Genomic DNA, 13298 nt, shown 5'->3' with positions numbered 1-13298 from the left:
GTTCTAAAGAACCACAGGAACAGGCCTAGATGTGGGTACGTAAGACAGATCATCGATGTTGTGCGATGAGTAGTTATGCTGAGGTGAGGATCGGTTGTCTGTGACAGGAATGGAGAGTTGTATTAAATGAACACTGGATAGTTCACAAAAACAAAAATTTTGAAGTGTTAGCAAGCTTTTGCTCTTATGAAATTGAGAGCATAACAAGGGATAGTACTAAGGCAAGTGAAAGATCAATTATTTTGTCTAAGGGAGACTCGACATATCTGAGAATTTTCGGAACTACAGTACATCACAATGTCAGTCCCTGGCTTTGATAAGATCTTGGCAGTATTTAATCTGATATCACCCATCAGAATGTCGTTTGTGATGTACTTCGAGACCTGAAAGGCTTTTCTTTACCTTAGTGCAAGTACGATGTATACATATACGAAATGAGACCTTATGTACAACATGTTTAAAATTTCAAATAAAACTTATCGACGAAGATAACAATTGCGCAGTTTCTACAAAACGTAAATGACCAACACATCCGCGGCCGGACACGAAAGTTGCGTGCGTGACCCTCTCTACCGACGATCGATCGAAAATTGTCTACTGCTACGGTTTATTAGGGATAGATTTTTTTCGACCTTTCATGCGAGAACTACTATAGAACACTGTCATAAAACATTGTGATCGGCCGACTGAAAACCGTTTCACCCGCGTCGAGCCTAAGACAACTACCACAGACGATCCGAACGCAAAGCAGATTTAATGGAGACTACGTGCCATTTTGGAGACCTACTCATGAACTTTGCTGCTGTTGCCTGAGAAATTAATGTTTTCCACGTGTATCACTGCGCTTTTAATCTTATAATACAATTGTGAATGTAATTTAGAAGTATGTCGTTTTAACACCCGGAAGAAAAAGGAAAACAAAAGGAAACTACGTCGTTGCCCTATCTCATCTCGTCTCAAATTTTCAGCTGACGTCCTGCTTAGGCGTGTTTCACCGACACTAAACCTCGTTTTACAAGTTTCGTTGAGTGAACTTTAAAAAGAAATTAATTTTTTCATCTCATGTAGCCCGATAATATACAACAAACAATTCTCATTCTCATGTTTCCTTAATTTGAATTGAAGATCTTGTAATCTCAGTAGCCGAAACGACATAATGAAGTAGCATATAAACTTGTGTTTTATACACAAAATCTGAAAATACACCAACCAATTAACCTGAGAGATGACATCGAAAGAAGGTGTGGGTATGTTTCTGAAGTCTCACCTACAATATAAAGCGCCTCTGGTGCTTTAACTTTTCGAAAGACAAAGCGATAGTCAAACAGATCTTGACTCTTTCATTCTTCTGACACTACTTTAAGCACCTAGGGTGCATGAGCTGGCACGCTGACTGTGCTATAGTTACCACAGTTGTGTGTCCTTCCTGCTTCTGATGTATGGGCAAGATTTTCCCCCCAAGTTCAACTACATGTCTCCACACTCAATTTCACGCACTTATTTGCGCAATAATTTGGTTGTCACTTCCCCCCCCCCCCCCCAGTTATTTTAGAAATGTCATCCATCTCTTCCTCTTTCTTGCAAAGCTTCGAGAACTCAGTTTCACACTAACTCTAGACACGCTATATTCTCAAAATCGACACCCTTTTCTTCTACCGCGTCATGAGATAGTCCCTCCCCTTCATAGAACCGTTCACTGTACCCTTTTCACCGATCCGCTTGCTTAACAGTGGAATTCTTTTTCCACTATTAACGTTTACGTTCTCAAAAATTGCACACAGGAATAATTATTAAAGCACAGCAATTTTAACTTACAAATCTGGTGGTGTTGATATTGTATACAAAAACTTTTTGTATTATTTATCGTCACAATCAGTTATTGTAGTGGAGAAAATTGCAGAAACGTATAAACCAGTATTATTTTGTTTTTGTTCTACAAATTTTATAAACTGTAGAAATGGTATGTAACATACAAGCTGCTTTTCAATTTAGTCTTCATATTACACTTTGTTTCTATTATTAATACAATATTTTCAAAACATGCTAAATGTCTTTGGCTGTTAATCGTTGCACAGTACAGAAATTTAACAGCAGCTTAAGGTGTTACATGCTGTCATTTTATATAATACTTTTATAATTAATATATAATATTTTTTATATAATATTAAAAATTCATGACAGTTCCCGGCTGGGTCGGAGGTTTTCTCCGGTCGGGGATTGGGTGTTCTGTTGTCCTCACGTTCATATCGTCGTAAATGACATTTCACCATTGTGATGGCTGATGATGAATATTAGTCGATGAGAGCAAGTGAACAACATTTAGTCTACACTCTTGCTTAAGGTGGGCGGAAGTCGGGCGCATGACGAATGAACAGCAGTACTTACGAAGAAGACGAAGTTGAAGAGGCAGAGGCAGTACTTCGCGAACGCTGTTCCGCAGCCGCTGGACATCTTGCCGCGTGCAGGGGGTCTCGCCAACCGATGATAGTTGCGCATGCGCCGTCCACCACCCTGCAGGCAAAAAACACAATTAGACGTGGACATGGAAACCACGTAGGTCACAAAAAAATCTAAAGCCGATTTCTGGGGGAAGAAATGGTAAGGGCCCGTTACAGGCTCAGGATGAAAGCTGCAGGTCGCTATAATGTGTAGTTTTTGGGTATCTCCAAAGATTGCATTAACGACAACTATCAAAAAAAAATCTTTGAAAAGTATGAAAGTACTCTGTGCCAGTCATCTGGTCAGCAGCGTTGTTGTTTTTTTTTTTTTTTTTTTTCCTTTTGCTGTCTATGTGACTTAGGCATTTGATTAAGAGCCCACAAGGTCAATGAAAGAGGTTCCGTTCTGAAAAGTGCGTTCACATTTATTAATGGCATGTCAGGCCAACATCTTAATCATTAATGATAATGTCCCATATAATCATTAAAGCAGGACTGCAGTAATAAACGTGAATCTAAACCCACTCCCTCATCGCCATGGGGTTTATTTGCTTTGGTGGCCCTCCATTTCCCATTCACGAACGATGTTACGGTTCCTTCATGCTAGGGTTAGGTTTGAAAATCTGGCTGGCAAAGAGGTCATCTCAGCAGCGTAATTATTATTACTCAGTAAAGCAGCTGGAAATCGTTCACTGAAGTAGCAGAGACCGGCCAAAAGGTTCCTACTCACGAGTAGTACGGCAATGATGCAGCAGCTACGAACGGCTAACTACGCTACATCCTGACCGATTTTGGCAAGAAGTTGCATAAACAGAGGTTTGAAAGAAACACTGGTGAAGGATGCGAAAATATCCCGCCCTAAACTAGTCGAATGAAGTCCAAGAAGACGAACATTTATTTATTAAGTCCCAGTCGTTCCGCGTGACGTCTCGATTATGAACCAAGCAGATTTGTTTTCGGAGAAATTCCAGAACATTCGAGGTGATCATAAAAATTATAACTAAAAAAAGTTTTAAATATGTATTTCAAGCTCAGAGATACGCTGAAATGCTATCAAATCTACTTAAGTACCCAACAATAAACTTATGTGAAATACTCTCTCATTTCCTTATAGTCCAGCGAGAGCGTTCATTAATGTTCGAGAACCTTAAAGAAAGCTCTACAACTTTTTCGAAGGAGCCTTTTGGACGGTCTCTACCACTTCAGCGAACGATTTCCAGCTGCTTTACTGAGTAATAATAATTACGCTGATGCCATGACCTCTTTGCCAGCCAGATTTTCAAACCTAACCCTAGCATGAAGGAACCGTAACATCCTTCGTGAATGGGAAATGGAGGGCCACCAAAGCAAATAAACCCCATGGCGATGAGGGAGTGGGTTTAGATTCACGTTTATTACTGCAGTCACACAAATTGAGCTATTTCATACGTTCTCATACCGTTCGTGGATAGCAAATAGTGGACAGAAGTTCGTAGCTGTTGGCCACAGGTTACTAAAAGGGCCAGATTTTTTGGCCACTGTCTTAGCGTCTATAATGTAAGAAACTGACCGGGTGTGAAAAGGAGTCGCGCAATGATGGATCCGTACGGGGTTAATTATGTTTATAGACAGGCCACCCATACCGGAAATCGGGAATGTATGATTTTTGCCTGTAATTTACACTGATATCGGCAAGATATCTGTCCCATGGATTTCAGAACTTTCTAGTTTGAAGGCGCACAACAAATGACAAATTTTTTGTATAGTTAAAAATTTTCGTATTTTTTTCTTTTAACTGCACTGTGAAACCGTGCGTCTTGGCAAATTTTTATGATTATATGTCAACAGGACTTTTGCGAGTATCAAAGTATGTAACATAAATGGCAGTATGTTGATTGCATTTACTTAGAAACCACTCTTTTGCATCGCGAAAGGACTAAAACCGATTGTGGTACGGAATCCTAAAAACTACTTCAAATCTCTGAAGTTTTATCACACACCGTTTACATGGGCTGGTGGTCATGTGAACACTTCAAAATCGATTCTGGAAATACGCTCCAATTGCCGGTTTTTCAATTCTGCAATGTTATTTTCGCTCACATGTGAAGCGTTCCTGGACGGTCAAGTTACGTCTTGCTTTCAAAATATTGGACTAATATGGACGGGTGAATTATTGTGCAGTGAACGAAAAGCAGAAACATTAGACTGAGCTCAAAACTGTCTACCTCTAAGTAAACAGAAATAGGGAATGTGCTGACAGTCAAACGGGAACAGCTGACTTCCAGAGGCCACATTTAACTGGGCTAGCAAATCCGCTTCAGACCGGAACGTGTAAACACGACATCGAAATTCGGTTTTCGTCTTTCGGAAGTTATGTCGTATGTAAATCATCATCATCATCATCATCATCATCATCATCATCATCATCATCATCATCATCATCATCATCTAAATCTAAGACTGATTATGCCTTTCAGCGTTCAGTCTGGAGCATAGCCCCTATTCAGTGCTAACATTGGTGCCTCTTCTGATGTTAAACCTATCACTTCAAAATCATTCTTAACCGAATCCAGGTACCTTCTCCTTGGTCTACTCCGACTCCTCCTACCCTCTACTGCTGAACCCATGAGTCCCTATGGTAACCTTGCTTCTCCCATGCGTGAAACATGACCCCACCATCTAAGCCTGTTCGCCCTGACTGCTACATCTATAGAGTTCATTCACAGTTTTTCTTTGATTTCCTCATTGTGGACACCCTCCTGCCATTGTTCCCATCTACTAGCATCTGCAATCATCCTAGCTACTTTCATATCCGTAACCTCAACCTTGTTGATAAGGTAACCTGAATCCACCCAGCTTTGCTCCCATACAACAAAGTTGGTCGAAAGATTGAACGGTGCACAGGTAACTTAGTCTTGGTACTGACTTCCTTCTTGCAGAAGAGAGTAGATCGTAGCTGAGCGCTCACTGCATTAGCTTTGCTACACCTCGCTTCCAGTTCTTTCACTATGTTGCCATCCTGTGAGAATATGCATCCTAAGTACTTGAAACCGTCCACCTGTTCTAACTTTGTTCCTCCTATTTGGCACTCAATCCGTTTATATTTCTTTCCCACTGACATTACTTTCGTTTTGGAGATGCTAATCTTCATACCATAGTCCTTACATTTCTGATTTAGCTCTGAAATATTACTTTGCAAACTTTCAATCGAATCTGCCATCACAACTAAGTCATCCGCATATGCAAGACTGCCCTCCTATTCCATAATCTCGTAGAACAGACAATAACTTCCTCCTAGGAACCCGGTCATATGCCTTTTCTAGATCTATAAAGCATAGATACAATTCCCTGTTCCACTCATAACACTTCTCCATTATTTGCCGTAAGCTAAAGATCTGGTCCTGACAACCTCTAAGAGGCCTAAACCCACACTGATTTTCATCCAATTTGTCCTCAACTAATACTCGCACTTTCCTTTCAACAATACCTGAGAAGATTTTATCCACAATGCTGATTAAAGAGATACCGCTGTAGTTGTTACGATCTTTTCTGTTTCCATGTTTAAAGATTGGTCTGATTACTGCTTTCTTCTAGTCTGATGGAACCTGTCCCGACTCCCACGCCATTTCAATTATCCTGTGTAGCCATTTGAGACCCGACATTCCACTGTATTTGATGAGTTCCGACTTAATTTCATCCACCCCAGCTGCTTTATTGCACTGCAATCTATTGACCATTTTCTCCACTTCCTCAAATGTGATTCTATTTCCATCATCATTCCTATCCCATTCTAACTCGAAATCTGAAACATTGCTGATCGTATTTTCACCTACATTGAGCAACTCTTCAAATTACTCCCTCCATCTGCCCAAGGCATCCACAGGATTCACCAGCAGTTTTCCTGACCTGTCCAAAATACTTGTCATTTCCTTCTTACCTCCCTTTCGAAGATCGCTAATTACACTCCAAAATGGTTTTCCAGCAGCTTGACCCATAGTCTCCAACCTGTTTCCAAAGTCTTCCCAAGATTTCTTCTTCGATGTTGCAATTATCTGTTTGGCTTTGTTTCTTTCTTCAGCATAACTTTCTCTGTCTACCTGAGTTCTAGTATGTAGCCATTTTTGATACGCCTTTTTCCTTTTACAGGCTGCCTTGACTGTGTCATTCCACCAAGCTGTTTGCTTCATCCTACTTTTACACACTACTGTTCCAAGACATTCTTTAGCCACTTCTAGTACTGTGTCCCTGTACCTTGTCCATTCCTTTTCCAATGACTAATTGACTACATTCAACTAACTGGTACCTTTCTGAGATCGCTGTTATGTACTTGTGCCTGATTTCCTTATCCTGAAGTTTCTCCACTCTTATCCTCCTACATATGGACCTGACCTCCTGCACTTTCGGCCTCACAATCCCAATTTCACTGCAGATTAAATAATGATCAGTGTCATCAAAGAATCCCCTGAATACACATGTGTCCCCAACAGCCTTCCTGAATTCCTGATCTGCTATTATATAGTCAATGACAGATCTGGTTTCCCTGCCTTCCCAAGTATACCGGTGAATGTTCTTATGTTTAAAAAAGGAGTTTGTGATTACTAAGCCCATACTGGCACAGAAATCCAAGAGTTGTTTCCCGTTCCTGTTGGCCTCCATATTCTCTCGAAGTGTACCCTTAACCTTTTCATACCCTTCTGTTCGATTTCCAATCCTGGCATTAAAATCACCCATGAGCAGAACACAACTACATCACTGAGTGCCTCATAAAAACTATCCATCTTATCTTGATCTGTCCCTTCACAATGCGAATATACTGACAATCCTAATTTTCTTGCTAGACACTGTCAAATCTACCCACATGAGTCGTTCGTTTACATACCTTAATGCAACTACGATGGGTTCCATTTCTTTCCTGATGTAATGCCTTATACCCCATTTTGCTATTCCTGCTTTGACTCCTGACAGGTAGACCTTGTATTCTCCCACTTCCTCTTCTTTCTCACCCCTTACTCGAATGTCACTAACAGCTAAAACGCCCAGCCCCATCTTACTTGCAGCCTCTGCCAGCTCTACCTTCTTCCCAGAGTAGCCCCCATTGATATTAATGGCTCCCCATCTCATTACCATTTGTTTGTCAAGTCGTATCCTAGGAGTCCCTGGTTTGTCAGTTAAGAGGTGGGACTCCGTCACCTCCAAAGGTCCGAGGAATTTTGCTCTGATTGTTGCCAGCATCATATTTAAAGTACCAGGGAAGCAGGTTGCTAGCGTTACTTGCCCCCGAGTCCCATTGAGTTTTACCCCTAAAGGTTGAGGGACTAACCGGTGGATTTGGTAGTCTTTGCCGTATGAGCACAAAGGTGACCACGACTCAGAATATGTCCGAGATGCCCAGCCTTATTCCAAAGTAGCTGGTATCCCGACTGTCGGGACCACTTACTTGGCCACTCATACGTTGCCCGTGGTTCATGAACTAGGACATGACTACAGGAACCCACACCATGAACCAATAGAGAGAAAACAGGAGCTCAATGGCCTTAGGTTAGTGTTTTTTAACGTCCCGTCGACAACGAGGTCATTAGAGACGGAGCGCAAGCTCGGGTTATGGAAGGATTGGGAAGGAAATCGGCCATGCCCTTTCAAAGGAACCATCCCGGCATTTGCCTGAAACGACTTAGGGAAGTCACCGAAAACCTAAATCAGGATGGCTGGAGACAGGATTGAACCGTCGTCCTCCCGAATGCGAGTCCGGTGTGCTAACCACTGCGCCACATCGCTCGGTCAATAGCCTTGCTTTAATTTAGATGACTAATAAACCTTATTTGAATCATTGTTTTTTTCTATGTTATTAAGTCTTCTGTTTCCGTTGAACAAAGTAAATCAATATGTTCCGAGATGTGACCACGTCGTTTTACTGTTACCTCATTTTTAGATCGATTGCAACTGTTTTCCGACTTTTGGAAAGCTTTTTTTTTTAATGATGCTGTTAATTTCAGTTCGAGATACTTTGAAATCTTGTATGTGTCATTTCATTGCCTTTTGCTGGTGTGTGCCATGATTGAATATCATTCCTGCATGGCCCCCTCCCCATTTCTACCTGTTGATCAATTGCATTCCTTTTTTGTCACTTCTTGCTTGTTATCCAGAATGTGTGATAGGTGTCCGCATCGTACTGGGCAACTGCAAACATCTAAATGCACTCTTGTTATCTGATAAGATTCGAAGCTTCTTAGGTGCAACTGTTCAGTACACCGTTTCTCCTCGAAATTCATGTTTCCGCGGAGAAACCCACTTCGACGTGGCTAAATTGTGACACGCATGGGCCTAGGCGACTATAGGCTAGGCAGGTGCCCTACGGATCACCACTGGCTGTACTGAGGAGCATTAACTAGCAGGCGCGCCGTTGTGTAAACAGTATGTGTGTTACGCCTGGCGTTTACTGCGTTTCAGCTGAGCACGGCGCCCCATTAAACACTAATGGCACCACGGATCCTGCCCTGCATCTACCCCGCCGCCCTTGCGGCCCGCATCATCCACAACCCGCAGCCTCTGAAATCCCCAAGTTTCGAGGACAAAAAACATTTTCTCTCCCCAACCCCAAATACGTCCTCGCAGTAACAGGCTTCCAACTGCTGACACTGGAATGTGATACCAATAGACTTTTTATAGCAATGAGGCACAGTGGTTTGAATTGGACGCTCTTCACCCTATGGTTACTCAACTTTAAGCATGACACTGCACTAAAGTCTTGATTGAAATTAGTAATAACGAACCGGAACCTGAATTCAGTTCTCTTCCCTCGCCCCCCCCCCCTCCCCTCCCCTACCACCTTATCGTTCCTGGATTTCCCCTGACTTTTCCAACTACGTAATATGTTTTTCCTATGCATGCGAACTAACGTAAAATTTAACGTATAAGTGATTGGAATCGAGTTCCCAGTTTCAAACCGCAGTAAAAAAATAAATGCTCAGAGTGACTCAAATTTGATCGGAATACTATCAAAGAAAAGGGGAACTTCATGGACACAACGATGTACGAGGAAAAATATGCAAAATAAAAGATGCCTGATGCACGGCTGTTCTTTAGTTTGCGTCTGACGGATGAGACGCTCGACTTGGCTACCTCAATGCAGCTTATGCTGTTGGTTGGTTGGTTTTGGGGAAGGAGACCAGACAGCGTGGTCATCGGTCTCATCGGATTAGGGAAGGATGGGGAAAGAAGTCGGCCGTGCCCTTTCAGAGGACCCATCCCGGCATTTGCCTTGAGTGATTTAGGGAAATCACGGAAAACCTAAATCAGGATGGCCGGACGCGGGATTGAACCGTCGTCCTCCCGAATGCGAGTCCAGTGTCTTACCACTGCGCCACCTCGCTCGGTGATTATGCTGTATTTGGCCCCAGGACAATTGAACACCATTTTTCCCATCCGATGCGATACATCCTTGCCGTGCTTGATGGGCTTACGTAAGTACCAGTGCCACAACTGTTGAATACCAAACTTGTCCAGTAACGCACACTGCACACTATGGTTGGGTTAATGTGCGACCCACACTATATCCGTCGTATTGCGATTCGTTTGCCATCTATAGTGGAACCACTTTACGTTATGGCGCTTACCGATAATCTTCCGCTCGAATTTGGCGTTATTCTGAGCAACGTTTTTTCCAGATATTTGACCTGGAACTTTATTATTACTCTGTATATCCTCTGCATACAGAAATATGCTGTAAGCTGAAATACATAAAACCTTAAGACTACCTGATAAGATTTTTTTACCCGGGTGCGGAAGAAGTCTGTTTGTCGCTATTCCGTCCGCAGTTTACATGATGAACGCTATGCTAGGAGGCGTTCAGCCTAACACACACAAAGTTTACAACGCACTGTGTTGTACATATTTCGGTAGCCATACTTACGGAATAGTAATAAAATCCGGGTTCCAGAACAAATATTGGATCTACCAATTTTTTTATATGACAAACAAAATGAGCAACTTCTTTAGAAGGTTTTGGTAATAAATTTAATATCGTAAATGGCGACTGGCCGCTACACATTAATCCTGAGTAATGAACGGTTAGCCGCACTTCATTCCTATCTTCACCAAGAAAGAATTTCATAGTGGGCATCTACGGCCGCGTGGGGCTACAGCAAGGCCGGGAGCTCGCGTGGTCATTAACAGTGGGGAAGATGGAGGCCCAGTAATAATGTCATCTCGCCGGCGCGCGCCCTTTGTTTCATTTGATTTCTCGGAAAGGCGGCAGAGCGCTCTGGCGTCGCAGCCACCTTCTCCGACAGACGAAGCGCGACAATGAACGAGACCTCCATTGACTGCATCACAAAGCTGCTGGCAGAGGCGGCGCAGCTGCAGGTGCTCGTTTGAAGTACAAAGCTGATGGGGCCTTCAATTACGCCTGTGAAAGGGGAGAGGCGGGCTCCTGATAGCTCGCTGCGGCGGGTCGACCAAAGAAACACCACCGTTATGTGAACAGTTAGTCGTCAAGCGCTGAAAACGCCACGAATTAACAGTTGTGAGTAACGGATATTTATTACAAACGTCACCTTAGCTTGCGTGCGACTTTTGAGGTTCTAAAAGACGGATAAGAAATCCGACATTGAATCGCGAGGTAAAAGGTTATTTTGCTCTTAAGTAATAAAACTTGTAGGAAATATTACTGTAACAATATGAGTGATCCGGTTGTGGGACGCTTTTCCCCCCTCAGATTATGTCTTCTTGTTACAACGTTCTATCATATGTTACTGCTTTTCGCCTAAAATGACTCCCCCCAGGAAAATAGTCTAAAGAAAATGAAATTTTTTCTTGCGTATGTGTGAAACGCAATTCTGTCACTACTCTGTGTACGGAAAATTAAACGACGTACAGATAAAAATGAAATGAACCGGAAAGTATGCACTATATTTCACGTAACCCTACACTTACGGAGCTATCGCTAATTTCACATTGCTCAAACTTGAAGTGGGAACACAGAACTAATTCATACGTAAAACCACCACAGTGTAAATATTTAACAGTTTATTCGTCTGAACGAAGCTCGTTGGTCGTATAGCGCACGAAAAATTTCCGTAACGTACGAAGTGAAAGAGGGTGGAAACTCAGAAATAGGAATGCGATAAACTTTCTTGTACGTATCCATTGCGTACTGCAAAGGCTAACCAGGAAAACTTGCGGCTGCTTTTTTAAACATTCATACACTGCCGCCTGTTCTGGCCTCTGGAGGGAAGGAGAGATTTCTGTAACGTACCAAGTGAAAGAAGGTTGTTACTATGAAAATGCCGGAATAGTCTGGTAGCGGAGGCAGGATGGGGCCTGTTACGAATACAACAATTTTCTGCGTCAGTTATTTTTTTTTATTTTACTGTTACGCGTTTCTATGATACGCACCATCTTAAAGTGGAGAACGGTTTATTTACATAGCTGGTGTTGGTGAAGAGTACAGAACTCTTTTCACAGTAGCAGACTAAAGACAGTGTAGGTTATGTTGCGTCCTTTGAGGGGCGGTATAGTGTAAAATGTTCGCATGCTGCTGTCTCTTAGGTCCTGTCCACAGTGTAAACAATGTACAATGGAGAGGACAGACATTAGGCAGCATTATGCAAGTGTTTTACGAGTATTCCGAAGACCCAACATAACCTACACTGTCCCTTGGTCTGCTGCTGTGAAAAGACGTCCGTACCATTCACCGACACCAGCTATGTTAATAAATCACTCTCCACCTGAAGACGGTGGTGTGAACTATTGAAAGGTGTAGCGCCAAAGTAAGTGCCTGAAAACTTCTGTATTTATCAGTAGTCGCATCCCTCATAATGCCCTCCTTCATGGACGAAATATATTAAGTCTGAACATCAAATTTTACCTTCACCGATCTTTCAGCAAGGTTAATAACGTAGGAGAAATCAACATATTGGTTGGCCCTGCTGGGAACGTACGCATTCTGGATTTTGACAGTGGATCAAGCAGTGATTCACAATGCCTGTCGTGCAGCGTCTGCCATTGGTGCTGTTTGAGCATCTCCGTGACTCTTTCACGCCTCCTAGAACGAACTTATAACGCTGCTGTTCTTTGTATCTTTCTTGGTACGGATCCCACACTGGCGAGCAGTAGTTAAGTATCGGTAAAACTAGGATTTTGTTAGCTTCCCCGTCGTGAGTGAACACTTCTAAAGTATTCTTCCAAGGAATCTCAGCCTGGCGTTAACCTTTTCTGCCGTCAGATTTTTGTGGTCACTCCGCTTTGTGTGTACGGAGCGATTTACTCCCCAGACATTTAATGAACGTGGCTGCTGTCAATGATAGATTGGCAATTAAGTAAACATAATCCAACTGGGCTTTTTCTTATTTTGGGAAATATAATAAAAATCATATTCTTGGCCGCTAATGTTATCGTTTTTAGTCCCTTTTGACCCGAAGGTGGAATGGTATATCTGAAGTTCACAGTGAGAATCTTCGGTGGAAATTTAGTGTCCCTATATTTGCAAGCAAGCAGTCTGTGGCACTGAACAGACTGCGGAACAAGTTTCGTGCTGCTATTCTAGCTGTGCATGGAGCTCCTGGACACAGTCAGGCGTGTGGGGAACATCGAAGTGGGTCTGCTGAATTGTTGAGCAAACACTGTAGTGATTCAATGGTCCGACGACTGCGTCGCCTCTTCCGCGAAGGCTGAGCAAACTCGGCTGTTGCAAGGGGAACTGAGTCGCGGCAGTTTATGGCTCTGATAGGAGTGTGTGAACAGAGATACTGCCGGCCCCAAACGTCTACAGCACGCGCCTTGCTGAGTGCTGGAAACTGCGCAATTGCGCTAAGGCAGTTTAGCAACTGTTCGGTCAAGTCCGCCTCTAGCACTTAAGCCGACTTAGCTAACTCACTTCCTTCA

General features: G+C 42.8%; 1 protein-coding gene across 1 annotated transcript in view; it reads right to left on the bottom strand.

Annotated features, from left to right (window-relative positions):
- The window catches only part of LOC126237195 (CD82 antigen-like), a 326754-nt gene that overhangs the window by 118900 nt on the left and 194556 nt on the right, over positions 1–13298 (bottom strand). The window contains exon 2 of the mRNA XM_049947074.1: positions 2386–2511. Coding sequence (XP_049803031.1) covers positions 2386–2496 — 111 coding nt within the window. The 5' untranslated portion in view covers positions 2497–2511. The remainder of the gene's footprint in view (positions 1–2385; positions 2512–13298) is intronic.

The sequence above is a fragment of the Schistocerca nitens genome, chromosome 2 (assembly GCF_023898315.1).
Source record: "Schistocerca nitens isolate TAMUIC-IGC-003100 chromosome 2, iqSchNite1.1, whole genome shotgun sequence".
Classification (NCBI taxonomy): Eukaryota; Metazoa; Arthropoda; class Insecta; order Orthoptera; family Acrididae; genus Schistocerca; species Schistocerca nitens.
This window is presented reverse-complemented; position numbering and strand designations above follow the sequence as displayed.